The following is a 21,440-nucleotide window of genomic DNA, read 5'->3' on the forward strand; positions in this document are numbered from 1 at the left end:
CAATTGCTTTATTCTCGATTTCAGGTTTTGAATGCCGATGCTGAAACTTTATTACCTGCAAATCCTGATATCCTTGATGGTGTAGACGATCTCATGCAGCTTAGTTATTTAAATGAACCATCAGTATTGTACAATCTTCAATATAGATACAGTCAAGACATGATATATGTGAGTGTTTATTTTGGTATTAGATTCTTCGTAAATTTGCTTATTCAAGATTTCACCCTTTCTAAGTCCTTGTGGTATTATATTTGTGTGAAATGTAGACTAAAGCAGGACCAGTGTTGGTTGCCATCAATCCCTTTAAAGAAGTCCCTTTGTATGGAAATGGTTATATTGAAGCATATAAGCGTAAATCTATGGATAGTCCCCATGTGTATGCGATCGCAGATACAGCCATCCGTGAAATGATGCGAGGTGGTTTAACTTCTAACTCTATGATACTTTTTCTGTTCCCACAACTTCCCTATTGTGTATTTGCCAACTTTCTTGTCCTTTTTAAAACTGAAAAATCACTGAATGCCTCCTATTAATATGATTTGCACTTATGCATGACTTTCTGATGATGTTCTTGTAACATTTTTACAGATGAAGTCAACCAATCAATCATTATAAGGTTGGTACAAGACTCAGTTATTTATATAGGAGTCATTACACACTTCTTATCATGATGCGAGCAGCTATTAGATGCTTATGATAGAGGCAGTCTTTTCTTTTTTCTTGTAAATTCTCTGAGAAACTTGTTGAAAATAAATTAGTATTGGGCATCTGGTATAGACTATCCGACATTTATATGCTTTAGTCTTCTTCTGAGACTGTTGCTACGAGTTCTTTTGGCTTGTCCCTGAACTTTTGGATTGTTTACTTTATTCTCATTACCCCTATTTTCTGTCATTTTGTGCATTTAAGTTCACTCATTTCATGGTCTTTGCATCCTTTTCTGATCCTAGATCTTTTACATAATGGACAAGTGTTGTAATCCACTTAGGTGTGGCGTATTTGCCTGTATCGAGTGCTTTATTGGAGCTATGTTAGATTCCTTAAATCTATCCTTGGTTACTTCTTGTTTATTTGACCTGTAAATGTATGGAGTATTATTGGAGCATTGGTCTATAGTTGAGAGTATATTAATTGTTCATGAACAAGATACCAATTGTTTGTGAACAAGATAATGGTTTCTCATATTTGTTTTCGTTTAGTTTAGATACTATATTATGGAATCTTAAAATCTGTATGATTAGCCTGGAAGAAGAGTTCTTATTCTTTTGGAATTATTCTTGAGGATGCATAGCACTTGCTTACGTCAACTTCTAATTTCACATGCCTCTGCTTTTCCGTTCATTGCTATGATAGATCAAGATCATTCAATTCTGTATAGAACTATTGGCTCTAGTCTTTGACTTCTATACTTACTGAAGTCTCATCTGTCTTTGACTATTTTTCGTCTGTTTTCTCAGTGGTGAAAGTGGAGCAGGGAAAACTGAAACAGCAAAGATAGCTATGCAATATTTGGCTGCACTTGGAGGTGGTAGTGGAATAGAATATGAAATTCTGAAGACTAATCCCATATTGGAAGCCTTTGGTAACGCAAAAACATCAAGAAATGTTAACTCAAGTCGTTTCGTAAGCTCTCAGTTCCTTTCCATTGATTCAAATGGCTACTTCATATTGACTGTTTACCTGAAGGCTTAATACATAAAATGCTGTTTTGGAATGCCCAAATTTTGTGCTCTTAGTATAATATCTTTTTGGTGGATATGCTACAGGGTAAGCTCATTGAAATTCACTTCAGTGAAACTGGAAAAATCTCTGGCGCCAAAATTCAGACGTGTAAGATCACTTGCTTTCATCATAAGCCTCGCAATACCATTACTTCTCCCTACATGAATTTTTACCCTGACTCTTTTGTTCTGTTTTGCTCCTGCAACTTGGTTCTTATTTCTTTGCAGTTTTACTTGAAAAGGTATTTTCTTTCCACTTTTTAAAATCCTTGTTGAATTATCTTATTTTTAAGAACCAGTTAGTAAATTGTATTATCTATCATATGAGCAGTCGAGGGTGGTACAATGTGCAGAAGGTGAAAGATCGTACCATATATTTTACCAACTCTGTGCAGGAGCTCCACCAGTAATTAGAGGTAATCAATGTGCTGCTGTCTTATACTGTCTCTCATCATATCGTATTAAGTGTTCTGTATCAGGAAACATTTTTGTGAATGTTGGTTATTAATTTCTCGTGAAATCTTGAGGTCACATAAAGTCTTGAACTGCCTTTCAAGTTAAGCAAAGGTGATATCCCAGTTGAAAACATGCTACACTTCCGTCCTGCTAAGCTGACATTTCCTGCTTCTGTCAAGATGTATCTTCTCATTCTTGGAAGTTAAAATATGTTGGGGACTGACATATTGAATGTGAACACCTTTTGTATTCCTGCTTTTTATTTAATTAAAATGCAAAAAGTAGACTATGCTAACTGTAGCTTTGTTACATAATCTCCATTCAAGTAATCCTTCTGGAAGAAAAACGAAAAATTTTACTGTACGTTTTCAAGGGGATACATTATCTGATGAAGAAGTGTTTAAAACCTCTCTGGAAGATAAGTGTCCCTTCTGTAAGATTATATCACTTTAATGGAATCCTGATGGTCTGTGTAAATTCCTGGGAGAGTGAACCATTTATTAATAGAATGCCAGACCAAAATGGTCTGAATAAGTTAGAAGATCAAACAAAAATGAGGGAGACACCACCGTGAACTGAAAACTGTATGCTTGCAATCCCTATAATCTGGCATGGAACCTTACAAGAAGCTTTTAATAAGGATCATTTAGCCCTATAATCTCACTATTAGAAGACTTTTGAGTTACATATGTTGGGAAATTGGAGCATGATGTCATTGTTAGCAACTATACAGTGTTCTGGTGATTTGGTAGTGGTGGAAATGTTTGACAGTGATTTGGCAGAGCAGGCAGTGTAGTGGCAGTGAGAACTGGACATGTGTCAGTTTTTCAGTGATATTGAGGTATCCGGGCATATGTGGCAGTGTTTAGCTGCATATGGCAGCATCGGGAGTAGTGCACATGCACTTTGAATGGTGATTTCATAGGTTCACACTGACATGTCAACTTTGTAGACAATTTGAGTATGCCAAATGGAAGATTTGGAAGAAGACATGTACATGGATGTTTTAGTACATCTCTTCTTCCCAATGCAACTTGAAACGCATCAATCTGATTCTTAATGAGGAAGATATGACGATTTCCGTATCATTGTGCCGATATAGGTCAAAATGAGGCACATTGTCTTGTGGCATGAGATGGTGGCAGCCCCACAGCAGCCACACGTACAATAGCAGCAGCAGCAGCAGCAGCAGCGGTGCGCACGTAGCATGGGCCGTGGGCCAAGCACATAGGCACAGGCCAAGGGGTTGCGCATGGGCACAAGGTCCACATTCCCAACCATGTGTCGTGTGCACGCAGGGTGTTCGACCTATTGCGCAAATGAGGCCCCATTTTGGTTGCTCTTGGTAAGTTGGTCTATTGGGTTCGAATGTGGTTCCAGGGACTTCTCGTGACACCAAAATTTTACGACTCAAAGGTTGAGGTGCGGATGATGCTGGTCCAAGATCCCATCACAAGCCACACAGGTTAAATCCGGATCTGAGGGCCAAGATTTGCTCATGCTCGGAGGCGCAGTTGGTTGGCATGACACATGCCATGGCGAGCCCTGATATTTGTCGCGAAGCACAACATCGTTGTGCCGATCCTGTAGATCACAAGTAGTGACGTGGTCGCCAAAGTTTCCATTTGTCGAAATCTTGCCCGCATTCTTTTCAACTGCTTTTGTCCAAGTTCTATAATTTGATTCAGTCCCCTAGTTAATGGCAGGAAAATGAGCTATCATTGTGTAGCATAGGATGGCACAGACTCCTGAATTTGGTATTTGCTTGGTCCCATATATTTTCCTTTTTTCGGTTGATATTTTTTCCAATCTGGATTTAACCAGATTAGGATAAGTTCAGATACTAAGGTGTTGTCTTGGTTGATCTGGGTTTGGCAATTCTGAAAACTCCAGTTGTTTTGTCTGTTTTAGGGATATTAACTTGTGTTATTGGATTGTAGAGGGAAGAGGAAAATAAAGAGCCTATTTCCATGAAAGAAAGGAAGGAAGGTCCCAGGCCTCTCTGACATACTGTGAGCTTTAGCAACAGAGTCTGCCTATTATAAGGACAAGCGGCATAGCGATCCCTCATTGATGTGATTTGACACCGCATCTCGACCAGATCGTCCCTGAAGAGAGATTAAAAGCGTCTTTTCTTTGGAGAGAATTCCTTTTCAGTTTAAGTAGTAAGTGCTAATTGAGCCGTGTATTGCAAGTGTCACGGATCTGGCTCTTCACAAGACCTTGTTGGTATGGCTACTTTAAGACTTACAATGTGAAGTCTCAGTTTCACCTTTATAGATCTTATAAAATTCAGAGGATCAGAAAATGTGTTGTAGTTCATATGCTAAGAAAGGACATGTTTGGGTGGGGATGCTGCAAGGGGTTAGGCAGGGGAAGTGGGTGAAGAGGGAACCTTTCATATTTAGTCTGGTGGGCTGTAGATGGGGTAGGATGGGAAGGAGAATCCGTGGCAGGAAAGAGCTGTTTGATGATGTCACAATTTTTCCCGAGATGTGGAGTGCCTGGTGAATTAGGAAACCTATATGGCTTTTGTGTCTGCGTCAGTTGTTTCTTGGAGGGTTGGTTGCTATTTTCAGTTTTTCCTCTCTCTATTTTTGACCAACTTTTTCGTTTCCTTGGGGCTTCCATCCATGCAATCTGTAGTCCTAACATGTTTTCAAGTTTTAATGAAATTCTTTCATGCCAAAAGTGGGGGGAAATCGACAAATCTTTCTAACATGGAATGATTTTAGATGCGCCGAGGATTTTAAATATCGAATCAGGAATAAACTTGTTGGAACTTAGGGGTAGCATTAAGTTGCTAATAGTTTACAAGGGAAAGTCAGCTAATGTGGTTCAGTTATTTGCAGAAAAGACCAAATGCTGAAATAGTGAGGAGTGATATGGTGCTAGTCGGAGATTCTAACTGATAAGGAGAAGGACAAAGAGATGTATGTTGGGTTATGAGAAAATATCTTGGCAACTTATGATCCAAGGATGGTGTCTCCTTGGATTGGATTGGCAGAGTTGAGCTACTGTAGTTGACTGCAAGTAGTTGGGATAAGGCTTTGTTGAGTTGAGCTAAAAGAGGTTCTCAGTAAAATGATGTATCATTGCATTTCAACTATGATGTAGCATATCTCATTCTATGGCTCTGAATTTTAATAGGATGTGGTACTTAAAAACTCAGAATCACCAATGCTTTAATGAGTAGGATTTGTGATGCATTTGTGACTGAATTTTTCAGGTCTTTTATACTGAACCTAGATCAAGCACTGGAGTTATAAAATTATCCACTAATTTTGTTCTCCTAGAATGGAATAAACTTTATTAAACCCCCCCAAAAAAGAAAGAATAGAATAACCTTTAATTCCCCTCCCCCCCATCACCCTGGCCCAAAGGCCCCAAACTCTTAATGCACTCTGCCTTCCCTTCTGTCACTGTTGAAACTAATTTTGAGTAACATGACCCTGTGGATATTTCAGTGCCCTTCCCCCTATAATTCTTTATGTATACCTGTCTACTACTTATATTTACTTTCATATATTGGTGCTGGCACTTTATTATTTCCAACCAATCTCCTTTTGCATGGATCTTTTTGTTTTCTGATCTCTTTTTTGATTTTTGTTATGTCCTTTCATCCTCCCCCGTAAGCAACATGTCGTATTGACTCCTGGATGTGGTAATAAGTAGTCAAGGGTACGTGAGAGGAAATATTCAAGCCCAGAAGCGTGGAACGATCCCACTTTGAAAGCTTAACCTCGGGAGAATCAGTTTCGCAGGTCCATTGACTTGGCGTAGGATTAGATTAGCATCCTGGAACATTGGATCCTTAACCGGGAAGAGCTTGGAATGGATTGATGTTATGAAGAGAACAACATAGCATGTATTCAAGAGACTAGATGGAAATGTAATAAAAATGTAATAAAACTAAGGCATTGGATACCTTCCAACTTTGGTATGTGGGAGATCAAAGTAATAGAAGCAGAGTGGGCATTATAGTGGATAAAGATCTAAAGACTAATGTAATGGATGTCAAAAGAATGGGATATAGGATTATATCCATCAAATTGGTGTTGGAGAATGAGGTTGTCAATATTGTTTGTGCCTATGCACCCCAAGTAGGATTGGATGAAAGTATAAAGCATCAATTTTGGGATAACATGGATGATTTAATGTAGAGTCTTAATGTGAGACCCAAGAAATACAACAAGTATCAGACCCGCCTGGGAGATCAGTGAGTGTCCCCACCAAGAATACGGCAAGTACCAGGGGGTTTGGGAGATCGGTGAGGGTGTGTAAACTTTAGTCCCACATCGCTTAGGGAGAGATTCCTAGACTAGTTAATAACCTTTAGCCTTCTTAAACATGGCACAACGTGTTTTAAAGGCTTGAGGCCCATGGGTCAAAGAGGAGAATATTGTGTAAGGTTAATGGGGTTGGGGCGTTACAAATGGTATCAGAGTAGACCTCGACAAAGTGTGGGGCCACAACGGGGATGCTGTGCCGAAAGGGGGGAAGTTTGTGAGACCCAAGAATATGGCAAGTACCAGGGGATTTGGGAGATCGGTGAGGGTGTGCAAACTTTAGTCCTACATCGCCTAGGGAGAGATTCTTGGACTAGTTAATAACCTCTAGCCTCCTTAAACATGGCACAACGCGTTTTAAAGCCTTGAGGCCCATGGGCCAAAGAGGACAATATTGTGCAAGATTAATGGGGCCGGGGCGTTACACTTAACCAAGATCAATCAATTATTATTGGAGGTGACTTGAACGGACATGTTGGGGGGAGGATCGTAGAGGATATGAAGGTGTTCAAGGAGGCTAATTGTAGAGGATATGAAGGTGTTCAAGGAGGCTATGGCATTAAAGAGAGGAATGAGGATGGGACCTTATTCCTGGACTTTGTAATAATTTATGATCTTCCCATTGTGAATATTTTATTCGCAAAAGAGAGGAGCACTTTTTTGGGTGAATTAATAAGTGCATTAAAAGAAGGGGGAGGGAAAATATATTCCCTAAGAGAGATTACAAACCCTATAAGGGTAACCAAAGTCCAAAAGGACAACAACTAAGGTTCAGTGAGCTTGAGGAGTGGAAGACATGTCACAAATGACATGACTAAAACAACACAAGGCCCACAAGGGCAAAAACAAGAGCTAGAAGCCCAACAACTTACAATTCAAAAGCCCATATGGGCTGAACAGGAACCCAGAAGCCCAAGAAGGAGGGCAAACTAGGAAATTTGGAGGTAGGGTTCCACCAAACCCTACCAACAGGTCTTAACACTTCAACTTCCAGTTGTCAAGACATGAATTGGAGTTCTGGCGGAAAAGGCAGGCTCGGCGGTAGGGCGTGGGCCTTGTGGAGGGCCACGGCCAAGGGGGAATCTGGCCTCGCGGAGGAGATAGCTGCGAAGGGGGGCGCCAGCCTTTCGGAGGGTGACGGTGAGGTGGTTGTCTGCCAAGCATGACTGGAAACCTTGTGGGTTGCAAGCCGTGCAAAGAGTTTGCCAAAATCACTGGGACAACGTTGGTTTGCCATGGATTAAGAAGAGAGCATGGCTAGGTCAGTGGCACCGAAGCACACTCGAACAATGTAACGACTCAAGGATGGGCACCAATAGACCTAGCGAGCATCGGCAGAGGGGGGGAGGAGCCAACGAGTCATTTCGAGAGCAGGTTGGAGCAGCGGACGGCGACTTAGTTATGCTTGAACAAAGCAGCAACTTGAGGAAGAGCAGCGGTAGGCCTAGAGCTCATCAGCGGAAGGAGCGAGCGATTCCAGCAGGGAGGATCAAGAGGGTCCTGGCAAGTCCATCGTCAGATCAGAGACGGGAGTGGAAAGAATGGGGAGGGGGAGGGAGAGCGGGGGGAGCAGCCCAGCTGGAGGCCAGACTGCTCCAAGCAGTGGCACTGATAGGGTTCCTGTTGTTCTCGCGAGCGTTAGGTCAGAGCGAGAGGATGGTTGGAATGATTGTGGCAAAAGTGAAATCATGTTAGCCAAATAGATTCTTCCTTGCAAGAAGGATAGGTAGAAGGTTATGTAAGCAAGGGTATCCCTGGGGAGAGTTTAACCACCTAACAAAGACTGGTGGTGTTGGATGTGTATCTTAGAGCACACAAGCGTAGGAGGAAGGAACTTATGTACCCCAAGATAAGGTGGTAGAGATTAAAGGTGACCCTTTAAATACATTTTCAGATAAAGTGGTCAAACAAGTAAAGTGAGACTTTGAGGGAGACATCAATGTGATGTGGAACGAGATGATGAATTGTATTAAGAGGGTTGCCAAAGAAGTCCTATGGGAAGCGAAAGGTAGTCGTCAGGCCCCTAGACAAATGTGGTGGTGGGTTGAAGAAGTGCAATAAGACATTAAAACTAAGAAAGTTTGTTTTAAGACATGACAAAAGACTAAAGATTCCGAAGATAAGAAGATGTATTTTGATGCACGAAATGAAGCTAAAAGAATTGGGGGGATCCTAGGATGAAGAAATATGAGGATATGTATATTAACCTAAATACAAAAGAATGGAAAAACGCTATATATAAGATAGCTAAAATGTGAGAAGGGAAGAGTAGGGCTTTCGACCAGGTGAGGTGTATCAAAGGTGATGATGGAAGAGTGTTGGTAAGGGATGAGGATATTGTGAAGAGATGGGATAGTATATTAGTGCCCTACTAAATGGAGATACTCTTAGTGGGAATGACCCAAAAGATTGCTTTACTCATCAAGACTCCATGTGCCATAGATATGTACGAAAGGTTAGGGTGGTGGAAGTTAAAGAAGTCTTATGAAAGATGAAAACAGGCAAGACACTAGGCCTAAATGAGATCTCAATAGAAGTGTGGAAAACCCTATGAGCATGCTGGGTTGTTTGGTTAACCAAATTGTTTAACAGGATTATGAACACAAGGAAGATGCCAGATAATTAGAGGAGAAGCATTGTAGTCCTGATCTACAAAAATAATGGGGATACTCAGAGCTGCAACAACTATAGAAGCATAAATGAAATTATGAGAGAAGGTTCTTGAAGCCCTCCTGATAAAAGAAACTAAGATCTCAGAGAACCAATTTGGATATATGCTAGGTAGATCCACGATGGAGAATATATACCTACTAAGGTGGCTCATGGAAAGTTATAAGATTGATCTCCATATAGTCTTTATTGACCTAGGAAAAGCATATGATAGAGTTCCTAGAGATCTAAACTGACATGTATTGGTAAAGGGAGAGATGTTGAGTACATATGTGGAGATAATCAAGGATATGTATGAGGGTGTGGCGACTAGCGTGAAATCTGTGGGAGGTCAAGACATGGAATTCCAATTATGATTGGGTTACATCAAGGATCGGCCTTAAAGCCCCTATCTTTTTGCACTTATCATAGATGAGTTAACCGAAAGCATTCTAGACGAGGTCCCCTGGTGTATGCTCTTCGTCGATAGCATCGTTTTAGTGGATGAGACTAAAGCAGGGATTCACTGTAAGTTGGAGCTATGGAGATAACCTCAGAAACAAGAGATTTTACAGTTAGTAGATCAAAGACGGAGTATATGATGTGTAATTTTAGCCACTCTATGATAGATAATGAAATGGTGAAAATTGAGGAGATAGAGATCCCACAAAGTGACTATTTTAGATATCTGGGGTCAACCATAGGTAAAGAAGATGACATAAAGGATGATGTTTCCCAGAGAATTAAAATGGGATGGATGAATTGTAGAGGTGCTTTTGGAGTGTTGTGTGACCAGCGTATGCCTTTAAAGTTTAAGGAAAAATTCTATAGGACTATTGTGTGACCAGCCATGATATATGGGGCGGAATGTTGGGCAGTTAAGAAGTGTCATATAGAGAAGCTATGTGTAGCTAAGATGAGGATGCTAAGATAGATATGCAGCAAAATTAAGAAGGATATAGTAAGGAATGAGCATATTAGAGCTGATTTGGGAGTTGCCCCAATCAACGACAAGTTTCGTGAAAGTCGTTTGAGGTGTAGTATGGCCATGTTCAAAGGAGGATTGAGTACGCCTAGTAAGGAGGAGTGATCTGATACAAATGGAAGGAGTTAAAAGAGCTAGGGCAGGCCTAAAATGACTATAGGCAAAGTGGTGAAGAATGACATGCGTAGTCTCGATTCGGATAGAGCCAATTGGAGGGCTAGGATCCACGTAGTTGACCCCATTTAGCTGAGATTCTTCTGACTTCTTGGGATGTTACCTCTTTCCTCTTACCCTAATCTTTCATCTTTCTTATCCCATCTCTCATCTTTTCATCTTGTCCTCCCTCCCCCCCTTCTTTTTTTTTTTTTTTTTTAATAGATCATGTGGCTGACCCCATTAAGTTGGGATAAGGCTGAGTTTGTTGTTGTTGTTGTTGTTGTATGACCCTGTGGATATTTAGAAAATTTGAAATCCTTTTCTGATACAGTATGATTGCTTTTGCTTTGATGAGGTATTCTAATCACATTAATTCTCTTTCCCCCTTTTTTATGTTGAATCACAGAGAAGTTGAATATAAGGAATGTAAATGAGTACAAATATTTGAGCCAGAGCAGTTGCTTTTCTATTTCTGGGGTTGATGATGCTGAACGGTTTCACACTGTTATGGTACTTAAACATTGACGATGTCCTCTGATTGGATTCAACTTCCAGCAGAAGCAATTTTTGTCTTTATCTCTTTGTGTGTTGTGCTTAATGTCTTATTTTCCTATTTCAGGAAGCTATGGATAGTGTTCATATTAGCAAAGAAGATCAGCATAATGTTTTTGCAATGCTTGCTGCTGTTTTGTGGTTGGGTAACATCTCTTTTAATGTGATTGATAATGAAAACCATGTCGAAGCTGTGGTGGATGAAGGTAAAAATATTTTGAAGCTAAGCATGTATTAACGTCATAATATATAGTTGTTATCCTTCATTATATGTGCTGAAATCATTATCAATCATTGCTGATCTGAATCTGAATAGCTGTTATAGGGTTTCGATGATGATGGATGTACTCTGTCTATCCCTCATGGTGAATCTGAATAGTTGTTATAGGGTTGGAATGTTTGAAGAGGTGGAAAATAGGGCATGATTTGGAGGAAAACAAATAGAGAACTTCTCATCCTACTCTCATGATTGACTCTCAATAAGGCGAAGACTATGAGTCTTTGATATTCATTTATAATTTGAATTCGGAAGAATATGAAATGCTCCCGCTCTGCATGGCAGGCGAGGTAGGATAGAGAAGAGGGTGTTTGTCTTTATATTAGGTTTTCCTCTCCCACATCTTTGAAGCAAATTGTGTGTTGCTGCTTAGCAGTTGTTTTAGATTTCACTTATCATATCCAATGAAAAACTCACAATGAACTATCAATGCACAGCTGTAGCTAAGACAACAACATTTACTAGTTAGGTAGGGTCTTGGATGGATGCTAAAAGCAAATAAGTGATCTGAGACATAAGACAGAAACTTAAAGAGAGTAATAGGATAGGCTAAGCCTTCTGATTCAGGTGAGGCTATGTAGACTTGCATAACACATTAACACAGGGCTGCAAGTGTGTTACTGGCCTATACAATAACAATTGTGAGTCCTATAGTCTTTTCTTATTCAAATTACTTTCCTTGAGCAGTAGAAAATCATTTGATCAAGTCCAAGAATTGGGCCCAAGTCCTTGACATACTTGTACTTATGGGCTCACTTAATCCAACCCAAAGGGCCTGATTTTGTACAAAATGTGTTGAGCTGGTCCAATTCTATGGTTAAGTGTTGTGTTGGTTCAATAGTGTCAATGATTTCTGACTGGTTAATCAACTTAATTACTGAGTTCTCTACAGCAATAGGGTGAAGTCTGTCAAATTATATATAGTGGGAGGTTAACTAGCCATTCTCAATCGAACAGTTATTAGATTTAGTTTTTGTATTTTTTTATTTTGATATGCAATGTGAAAAAAGAAGAAGCTTAATTTATATGTGAGGGATACATGCCATGAAAAAGAATAAGGCAAAGAGAGAGCAAAAAAGAAAAGAGTTTTGAGGAGGAAACACTATATAGTTGTCAGGGCATTGCCTAACGTCCAGGCCCCCTCCAATGCTTTGGGTCACCTGATGCTGTGACGACTATGACTACAAAGGAAGCTCTGCACAATACAACAACAATGGGAAGTGATGTCGAACAGCCTAGTTTTTGATTTCTCGTACTGGATTGCATGGAATGGTACTTGGAAGGGCCCATGTAGGGCAAAGAGAGCGAAATGCTTGTTTGGATAGATTAAGGAATAAGAAAATAACATGTTATAGAAGGTAAACTAGAGTTATAGACATGATTTAGAGTTTGGGTACACTGAAGATAGGATAGAGAAGAAGAAGAAGCATGAACGGAGTTGAGAATAAAAAGAAGAGGAAACTTCGACCATGTCTGGCCTTCCCATGGGACATCTCACACCAACTAACGCTCAAATCTTATTCATCAATTCTCCACTAAATCTGTAGGGTTACAATACTCTCTCAAAAGAAAAGCAAAGTTAAAAAAATAGTAAGTCCTAACAAGACTTGTTAACTCACCAACATGGAAACTAAACTTCCTAAAACATATCAAGGACCCCCTTGTCCTATATTGTATATTCAAAATAATTGTGTAATTTTTTTTTAACTTCCTACCAATATTATAATGGGGTGCTTGAAATTAATTAATTTCTACTTTCTAAAAGAGAAAATTTGTAATTGTTAAGTAACAGATGAGTTTTCTAAAACTAATAGATACAGTAAAATAGCTTAAAATCCTGCATAATCCCTAAGGCCCTATTTGTTTGACTGAGAAAAGTCAAAAGGGTAAAAAGGGGTGGGAAACTTGTTCTTGTTTCCCACAAACTATCACAAACGTGAGTTTTTGGATAAGTGGAGTGGGAAACTTACTAGATAAGGTCATTGAATGCAATAAGGCACTTAACTTTTCCACCGCACTCACTTCCGAAGTCCTACCAATTTTGGTAGTACTTCATGGAAAAGTTGTTTTGTGTCTATCTCTCTCCTCCACCTATTTCCTCTCTTTCCCATAGAATCCTACCCCACTAAAAATTACATATTCCATTATTTCCGTTCCTTCCCTTTCCTTGTCAATCCAACCCACAACATGTGAGACCCACCCTAAAAAGTTTCCCACCTCTTTTTTTTTCGTCCAACAAATGGGGCATAAAGAATCACAATGTTAGCCCCATGAAAGATTCAATCTCCACCTCCATGAATTGCCCAGTGAACGCAACACGGAAATAAACCCAAGCAACTACATTAGTTGCTGGCCTGGTTCTACATGTGGGAGATTTCACCACCATGCCACGACAGTCAACCCGTGACCTTTTGCAGTTTCTAGTTACTAGCTCAAGTGCTGTTTTGCATTCCCCATGAAATCATGAAAACTGTTATGTTTATCAATATCTCTTTATGGGGGGCTAAAACGTAATTTGATATCCCCAATTCCTAAAAAGTCGGGTGATTCCTTTGTTGCTTTGCTTTTGCAAATACTGAAAGTGGTTATGTTGTTTACTTCATCACTCTTTCAAGTTTGTTAAGAAAGATGCACACCTATCTCACTTGATTTTATCTTTTTTCGTACCTCTTTAGTTATTTCTGATATGCATCATTTGATGAATAGTTGTTTTCATGTATCTTATTATGCTTGTTGGAATTTTATTTTTCAGGTCTAAACACTGTTGCTCAATTGATTGGATGTAATGTTGATGCACTAAATCTAGCTCTGTCGACTCACAAAATGAGAGTTGGAAATGATAATATTGTCCAAAAGCTTACACTATCTCAGGTAACATAATCTTTACGAGGAAAATTTGTGATTATCTTGTTACAGACTTTGTCTACCAGTCAACAAACTCCATGTGTAACTTGTGCAAGGAGATTGGATTCTCCATATGGTGGGTTCGTCAAGGAAATCTTAAATACTTAATCTAACTCTATTAGACTATCCCTCAACTGAATTCTCTAGACTACATATTATTTCTTGTCCACCATGTAGCAGAACCAAAGATTAGAAACAGTACCTGCTTAAGATATGAGAATAGCAAGAAGAAGAAGCAAAGAAGAGAAGACAGGGATAAAAGAAGAGAGAAGGGAGTATCGGAGATAGGACCCAAGGTTTCTGTGTGTGTAAACCATGAGCCTTGTTTTTCATTATATATAATGCCAACTAATAATATTTACAATGCAAGGACAGATATAATTATTATTACATAAAAGGACAAAATAACCAAAACCATGATCACAATTCTTCTGCGGATAACATAACCTGTGCACATAATACTTTAACACTCCCCCTCAAGCTGGAGCATAAATATCACCTATTCCCAACTTGTAACAACCTCCAAGAAAGGTAGGCCAAAATAATGCCATGGTGAACAAATCACCAAGTTGACTCCCAGTCCCAGTACCAATAACTAGAGCATCAATCAGTTTCTTCATCACATCATCTTCCACCAAATGACAATCCACCTCAATATGTTTTGTCCACTCATGAAAGACAGGATTGCTTGCAATATAGATAGCTGACAAGTTGTCACAATACACATCTTTATGCTCGGTAATAGGAAAACCTAGCTCCTGAAGAAGAGACTTTAACCGTATCAACTTTGCCTCAATATGAGCCATAGCTCGATCCTCAACTTCTACACTAGGCCTTGCCACTATGGTCTGCTTTATACTCCTTCAAGTAACTAGATTCCACCAGCAAATGTACAATTGCTAGTGTAGACCTTCTATTATTTTCTGCACTAGCCCAGTCAACATCAGAATATCCGACAAGATTAACATTTTTGTTAGGTCTGTACGTGAGACCCTTTTCCAGAGCACCTTTAAGATATTGCTAAATATGACAAGCTGCCTCCCAATGCATCTATTTAGGCATCTCCGTGAACTGATTAATTAAGATAAATAAGTTGGCAACCAGCCTATTGTACTGATGCTTATTTGTAAGCTTTTCACTATCATTGTTTCCAAATTTCTAATGTGGATCCATAGGTATATCAACAAGTTTGGATGCTAATGTCTTTGTCTCTGAGAATATTGAGCACATATGTTGTGTGTTATTTTCAACTAATTTGAATATTTTAATGTCTGAGTCATATAAAGAAAGTTATTAGTCAATGGGAGGATCTGGGATATGTTATCGTAGAGAGTATGGGTGAAATGGTTGTGTAGTTATGATAAGTTATAAAGAAGTTGTAATTGAATAGGGAAGTAGGGAACGTGGCTACAATTGCCACATCACCTGCATTACTTAAATGGCCACATGAATGAGGAAACTAGCTATCGAGTCATATTCCTACAAATTCTCTCTTAGTGAAGGAGGAGGTTCCCTTAATAGAACCAAAGACCCCAAGCTTGGTTCAGAAAGCTTTCTATCATTTTCCCTATTTTATCTCTTTTCATTTCTACCTTATTCTCTCTATTTTTCATTTTATCCCCTCCCTCTTCCGTGCATGAATTAACGTACTTCCTCTGAGAGTGGCTAATTTGTCTTTATACACACAAGAAACGAGAGAAGAGAATATGGGGAAAGAACTACCAATTGGAGTGAAGGTATGTATTGTGTTTATAAACAATAAAATAAAAGGAATTACAATGATGTATCTGGCTTGTCAAGGGTTTTTACACATAAGACCATATTGACAAGAAACCATTACAAAAATACCCCCATGTTATACATAAACCTTTATTTTTCAACATAGGGAAATTGTGATATCTTCTTTCTTGTGTTGGATTCATAAAATTCTGACCAATTTGTCCTTTAGGCAATCTACACGAGAGATGCATTGGGAAAATCGATCTATGCTTGCTTGTTTGATTGGCTGGTTGACCAAATCAATAAATCGCTCGAAGTAGGCAAGCAGCGTACAGGCAGATCCATCAGCATTCTTGACATCTATGGATTTGAATCATTTGATGTATGTTTCTCTCATGCTTCCTATTCGAATCATTTGATATGTTTATGGCTTTGAATCATCCCAAGTGTTTATATTACACCTTTTTTTACCACAGAAAAATAGTTTTGAGCAGTTCTGCATAAATTATGCAAATGAGAGATTGCAACAACACTTCAATCGCCATTTATTCAAATTAGAGCAGGAGGTAGGGTTCATGTCTTTTCTTTTGGACCAGAACATGTATTAGCATTTATCTTGAGTATGTCTGGTTTTGTATTTATACCTATATCTATCTTTCAAAGAATTACTGAAAGAAACTTGATAAGTGGTAGTTAACTGAAGTGGTTTTGTAACCTTAATTGAAGCTTATTCTCTTACTGCAATACTTCTTTCAATCACTCTCTCTTTTCTTTTGAAAGGTTAATGCATTATGGTTCACATGTATATTTTCTTTGGCCTGTAGGATCTGGTCTATTAGTTTTTCTCCTTAGCCTGAACCCATCTTATATACCTAAACTATATTTGTCTGAAGAACATATCTGGAGAAGGAACTATCTTTGATTTTTTCTGTGCTATTCTTTCACTACTTTCCAACTGTCTCTTTTTTAGTTAAAGATCTTTGTGTTTTGATCACTGACTTTGAAACACGGAAATGTGCTGATTGCGAGTTTGACTCCATCAATCGATCTTTATTGCTTACGCTATGCATGTTTTCTCATGTTAAACAATTATGATAACATTTTCTTTATAATATTTAATACAATAATAACCTCTCTTGCAAAATTATTTTTTCTTGTGACCAACTAAGTTCTGAATCAAGAAACTAGTAAATTGATATATATATATTATTAGATGCTCTAGTTATTTACCTAGAAAAAGATACTCTAGTTCAGTATTAATTATTAGGGAAATTATCTGGTACTACCCCTAAAATTGAAACTAACTTGGAGTAACACCCAGAAATGAAAATAATGTCTACCGCACCCCTAATTTGTAACACTGTTAACTGAAAGTGAGAAATGTCCCTTTTACCCTTATACTTAAACTCTAAAAAAGAACCCATTTTCTTCCAAACCATTACATACTCTCTCTAATTACATGAAAAAACAAAAGGGTTATTCAAAATCAAAGAGAATGATCAAATTCAGAAAGCAAAAAAAGAAGAAGAAAGCATCTTTAATTAATTAATCGTCGATTTAGAAGAGTCAATCGAAAAACAAAACATTAAAGACTGGGTAGTGATAAGAACACCTTAAACAAGCAGTGATCGATTCCCCTGTCAACGGTAGTTCCATGAATCTCAGCCATTTTTTCAGCCAACACGGAAAATTCGGGTCTTCGGAATCTGAGGAGAGATACGGGTTTAGGCTTTCGGAGGTTGTTGGTTCTGGATTTCTTTTCAAGACGGAGGGTTTCTCGTTGTTGGATGGCGCTGATGAACATGGTAACGGTGAAGGAACTGATAAGGCGGTTTCAAACAAGGGAGAGGAAGGGGACCGCCTTGCGGATTTTCAATTATTTGTAAAGGGTTTCAAGCTTGGTCATCGTGATGCCGCAGCCTTGTTCTTTTTGGTGAGTTTCTTATTGGCAGCTTAATGGGTGGTGCCATTACTTCACCTCCTCTGTAATTATTCCCTTTATTGTTCTTCTTCTTCTTCTTCTGAAAGCGAACTGAAGCAGCGCTGAAAACTAAAAAGAAAATCAAAGTTTCCTTCTTTTATACAGAAACTATTAATAGAGAGACCAAAAATGTAAACGATGATTACGAAAATTATGATGCTCTCTTTGGTAGTACTTTGCAAATAATATGACGGGGACGACTGACCGTTAATGGGCATCCATTGGAAATCTTCACAAGGCTTGAAGGTTTCAACGCCATCTCAGAGACAATAGCAAAACACAGATACAGAGAGAGAGGGATTTTAGAGAAAAAAATCCACCTTGCAAATGCAGAGAGTTTAGGGCTTTCACCTTGCAGGTAAATGGAGCAGAAGCTTCGTCGCCTTTGTTGTCCTCCTTCGTGTAGTCTTCGCAGGTGAACAGAGCAGAAGAAGTCCGAGCAGAGGTTAAGAGAGGTCAGAAGGTGCTCAGCTTCATCGTATGGAGGTGTTTCCTCCTTCGTGTAGTCTTCGCAGGTGAACGGAACAGAGCAGCGCATCGGCGATGGAGTAGAGTAGAGCAGCGCAACGGCGATTGGAGGTTAGGGATGTTGAAGCAGTAGCTGTCGATTTTGGGAAAGTATTTCAAGTCTCTTTGCTTTACTAATTGGGGACGAAGGTCAATATCGTAACTTAACATACCCATAAGGGTAGATTGGCCATTTAGGGAAAAACTGACTGATGACATCATCACTTAATGCCTTAAACCTAACGGAATGGGTTTTTTAGATATAATTTTAAGAAAGTGAGGGGTCTACTGGACATTATTTTTATTTTTGGGTGTTACTTCAAGTTATTTTCAATTTTAGGGGTGGTACTAGATAATTTCCCTAATTATTAAATTAGATTATCCTGTTTGTTAGAATACTTTCCTTCATTGCAAGAGGATTAAACTTTCTTCGATATGAATTACGTCATGTCATTTGTTGATATTTCCTGAACTTAAATTATAACATAGTTTGTGTCAATCCCCAAGAATTTAGAGGGCATCAATGGTACCCAAGATTTGAGTCATCTGACTAGCAGATGGACCTAACCAACCCTATAAGTAATAGGATTAGGTCTTAATCCATGTTTTGGTACCTAATTAGGTACTGAGCCTATTGCTAGTAATGGGATACTGTTACCTAAAGGAATAGGGTTAGAAATCCTTGAATTTTCCAAAGCTGTAGGATATGAACAAAAACCAACAAGAGAGAATTTGACAACTTGACCAAAAGGAATCAGATGGGTTCTGATCCTATAGTCTAGACAGAGTTAGAAATAAGGACTAGGGTTAGAGATGAAGGAAGAAGAGAGAAGAGAGGAAGGAAGAAGTGGGAGAGAAGATGAGAGAAGAAGAAGAAGAAGAATGAGAGCAAAATGTGGGGAGCTTTCTTGCTCTTTCCACATTTATTATTGTCAACTATAACTTTTGGGGAAATTACATTAGACCTCCGTAAGGAGGTGAAAGGGAAAATGAAATACAGCTTAGGACAACATAATATAAAAACAACTCCTAAACTACCCCTATTACATAAACTCCAACACTCCCCTTCAAGCTGGAGAATAAATGTTATACATTCCCAGCTTGCATAAAAGGGTATTGAACTAGTGATGAATGAGTCCTTTGGTGAAGATGTTTGCCAGTTGATCACCTGTCCTCAGAAAAGGTGTGCAGATGTCAAAATCAATCTTCTCTTTGATAAAATGCCGGTCTACTTCAATGTGTTTTGTTCTATTATGTTGCATTGGGTAAAGAGCAATGCTTATGGCTGCTTTGTCGTCATAGTAGAGTCGCATGTGTCCTTCAATGTCATACCCCAACTCGAGAACCAACTGACGTAGCCAAGTGAGTTCACAAACTCCATGGGCCATTGCCCTGTATTCAACCTCTGCATTAGATCTAGCTACAATTGGCTGTTTCTTGCTCCTCCATCTGACCAAGTTACCACCCACGAATGTGCAATAACCAGATGTAGATCTCCTATTAGAAATGGATCCAACCCAATCAGCATCGAGATAACCTTTTATCCTCAAGTGATTGTTCCTGGCATACAAAATTTCTTTTTCTAGAGAGGACTTCAAATATCTAAGGATGTAGTACACATCATCCAAGTGCCCACTCTTGGGCGCATGCATAAACTAGCTCACTAGTCCCATTACATAAGAAATGTCTAGGCGAGTCAGAGACAGATAAGTTTCCACACTAGCCTTTGGTATTTCTTTGCATCAACAAGGGAAGGGCCACAATCTTCCATAGTTTTTAAGGCGCTGGTAAGGCGACGCTTTAGCAGCGCCTTGGCGCTGATGCTGTTTAGAGATGGTAAGGCAGTGCTTCGCTTTATGTGAAGTGGTGCCTTATGGGTTTTTTTTTTTTTTAAACACATTTTAAAATTACTTGATGAAGATTCCAAATATAGATTTTTTATTGGTAGGTGTATGGTTTTGTTAACACTTGAGATGTATGGGATCAACTTTACTCCATCAAAAATAACCAAAACAAACAAAACAAAAACACGACTCACAAACAGGGTTTGGATTTTGTCAAGGGTTTTAAGAAAGGGCTTTGAGAAGGAATCAAGGAACAAGGAAGAGCCTTTGATCTAGGCCACCATTTTGCTCTGGCAACGATGAGCTTCATTCTTCTTTGACGGGAGTAGAAATATAGTGGATGACCTTAGGACTTAGGCACTCATTTTGGCATCATAGAGGTAAGTATAATAAATACTTGTATTTTTTATGTCTTCTTTGCTTTATATTTATAATTTTGTTTCATAATTATGTATTTATATTATATGTTAATATGTTATGATGATTAATGATTGATGATTGATGATTGATGAAGATGAACTTAGTTTATTCACTTTATTGATTTGTTTTCTTGATGAATATCTTACATTGGTATGAGTATGAACTTTTAATATTTATTTAACATATGAGTAATAGGATTCAACTAGGATTTGAGCCAAATAGATTGGTTTTATAAAAAAATTACACAGGAACGCTTTAGTCGATAAGGCGACGCTTTATGCCCGCCTTATCGCTAAGGCGCTCTGAAAGACCCTCGAATGCCTCCGTCGCCTTACCGCCTTAAAAACTATGCAATCTTCTCCTAGCTTATGATTATACTCAATAGGAGAACTTGTCGGTTTACAACCCAATATTCTTGTTTCTTTTGACAGATATAACATAAATTTTCTTTGGCATATGTTAATTCCCTTCTTAGACTTTGACACTTCAATACCCAAGAAATATTTCAAGTGTCCTAGATTTTTGATCTCAAACTGTTTGGTCAAATAATCTTTCAGCCTAGCTATTTCATCATTGTCATCTCCAGTCACCATGATATCATCAACATACACAATTAATGCTATGATGGTACCATTACCTCGCCGGGTTAATAATGTGTGGTCCGTTTGACTTTAGGAATGTCCATTCTTTAGAATTTCCTGTCTGAACCTCTTAAACCAAGCCTTTGGTGTTTGCTTCAGTCCATGAAGATCCTTCTTTAGGAGACACACCTTACCATCGGTTGTCTGAAACTTGAAGCTAGGTGGGGGCTTTATTACACTTTCTCCTCTAAATCTCCATGGAGGAAAGCATTTTCACATCCAAATGATATAAAGGCCAATTTCTGTTTTCCGCTACAGATAAAAGGACTCTTATTGAGTTATGTTTGGCCACAAGAGCAAAGGTCTCCTAATAATCAATTTTATACATCTGACTGTACC

General features: G+C 38.8%; 1 protein-coding gene across 2 annotated transcripts in view; it reads left to right on the top strand.

Moving 5' to 3' along the window:
• LOC122064210 (myosin-1-like) overlaps positions 1–21,440 on the top strand; it is a 43,058-nt gene that overhangs the window by 5,146 nt on the left and 16,472 nt on the right. For both annotated transcript variants that reach the window (XM_042627933.1, XM_042627934.1), the window contains 12 exons: positions 25–168; positions 267–417; positions 589–616; positions 1,458–1,623; positions 1,767–1,830; positions 1,950–1,963; positions 2,053–2,137; positions 10,663–10,766; positions 10,876–11,014; positions 13,838–13,956; positions 15,938–16,090; positions 16,185–16,274. In XM_042627933.1, the coding sequence (XP_042483867.1) occupies positions 25–168; positions 267–417; positions 589–616; positions 1,458–1,623; positions 1,767–1,830; positions 1,950–1,963; positions 2,053–2,137; positions 10,663–10,766; positions 10,876–11,014; positions 13,838–13,956; positions 15,938–16,090; positions 16,185–16,274 (1,257 nt within the window). The remainder of the gene's footprint in view (positions 1–24; positions 169–266; positions 418–588; positions 617–1,457; positions 1,624–1,766; positions 1,831–1,949; positions 1,964–2,052; positions 2,138–10,662; positions 10,767–10,875; positions 11,015–13,837; positions 13,957–15,937; positions 16,091–16,184; positions 16,275–21,440) is intronic.

This window comes from Macadamia integrifolia, unplaced genomic scaffold (genome assembly GCF_013358625.1).
Source record: "Macadamia integrifolia cultivar HAES 741 unplaced genomic scaffold, SCU_Mint_v3 scaffold1555, whole genome shotgun sequence".
NCBI lineage: Eukaryota > Viridiplantae > Streptophyta > Magnoliopsida > Proteales > Proteaceae > Macadamia > Macadamia integrifolia.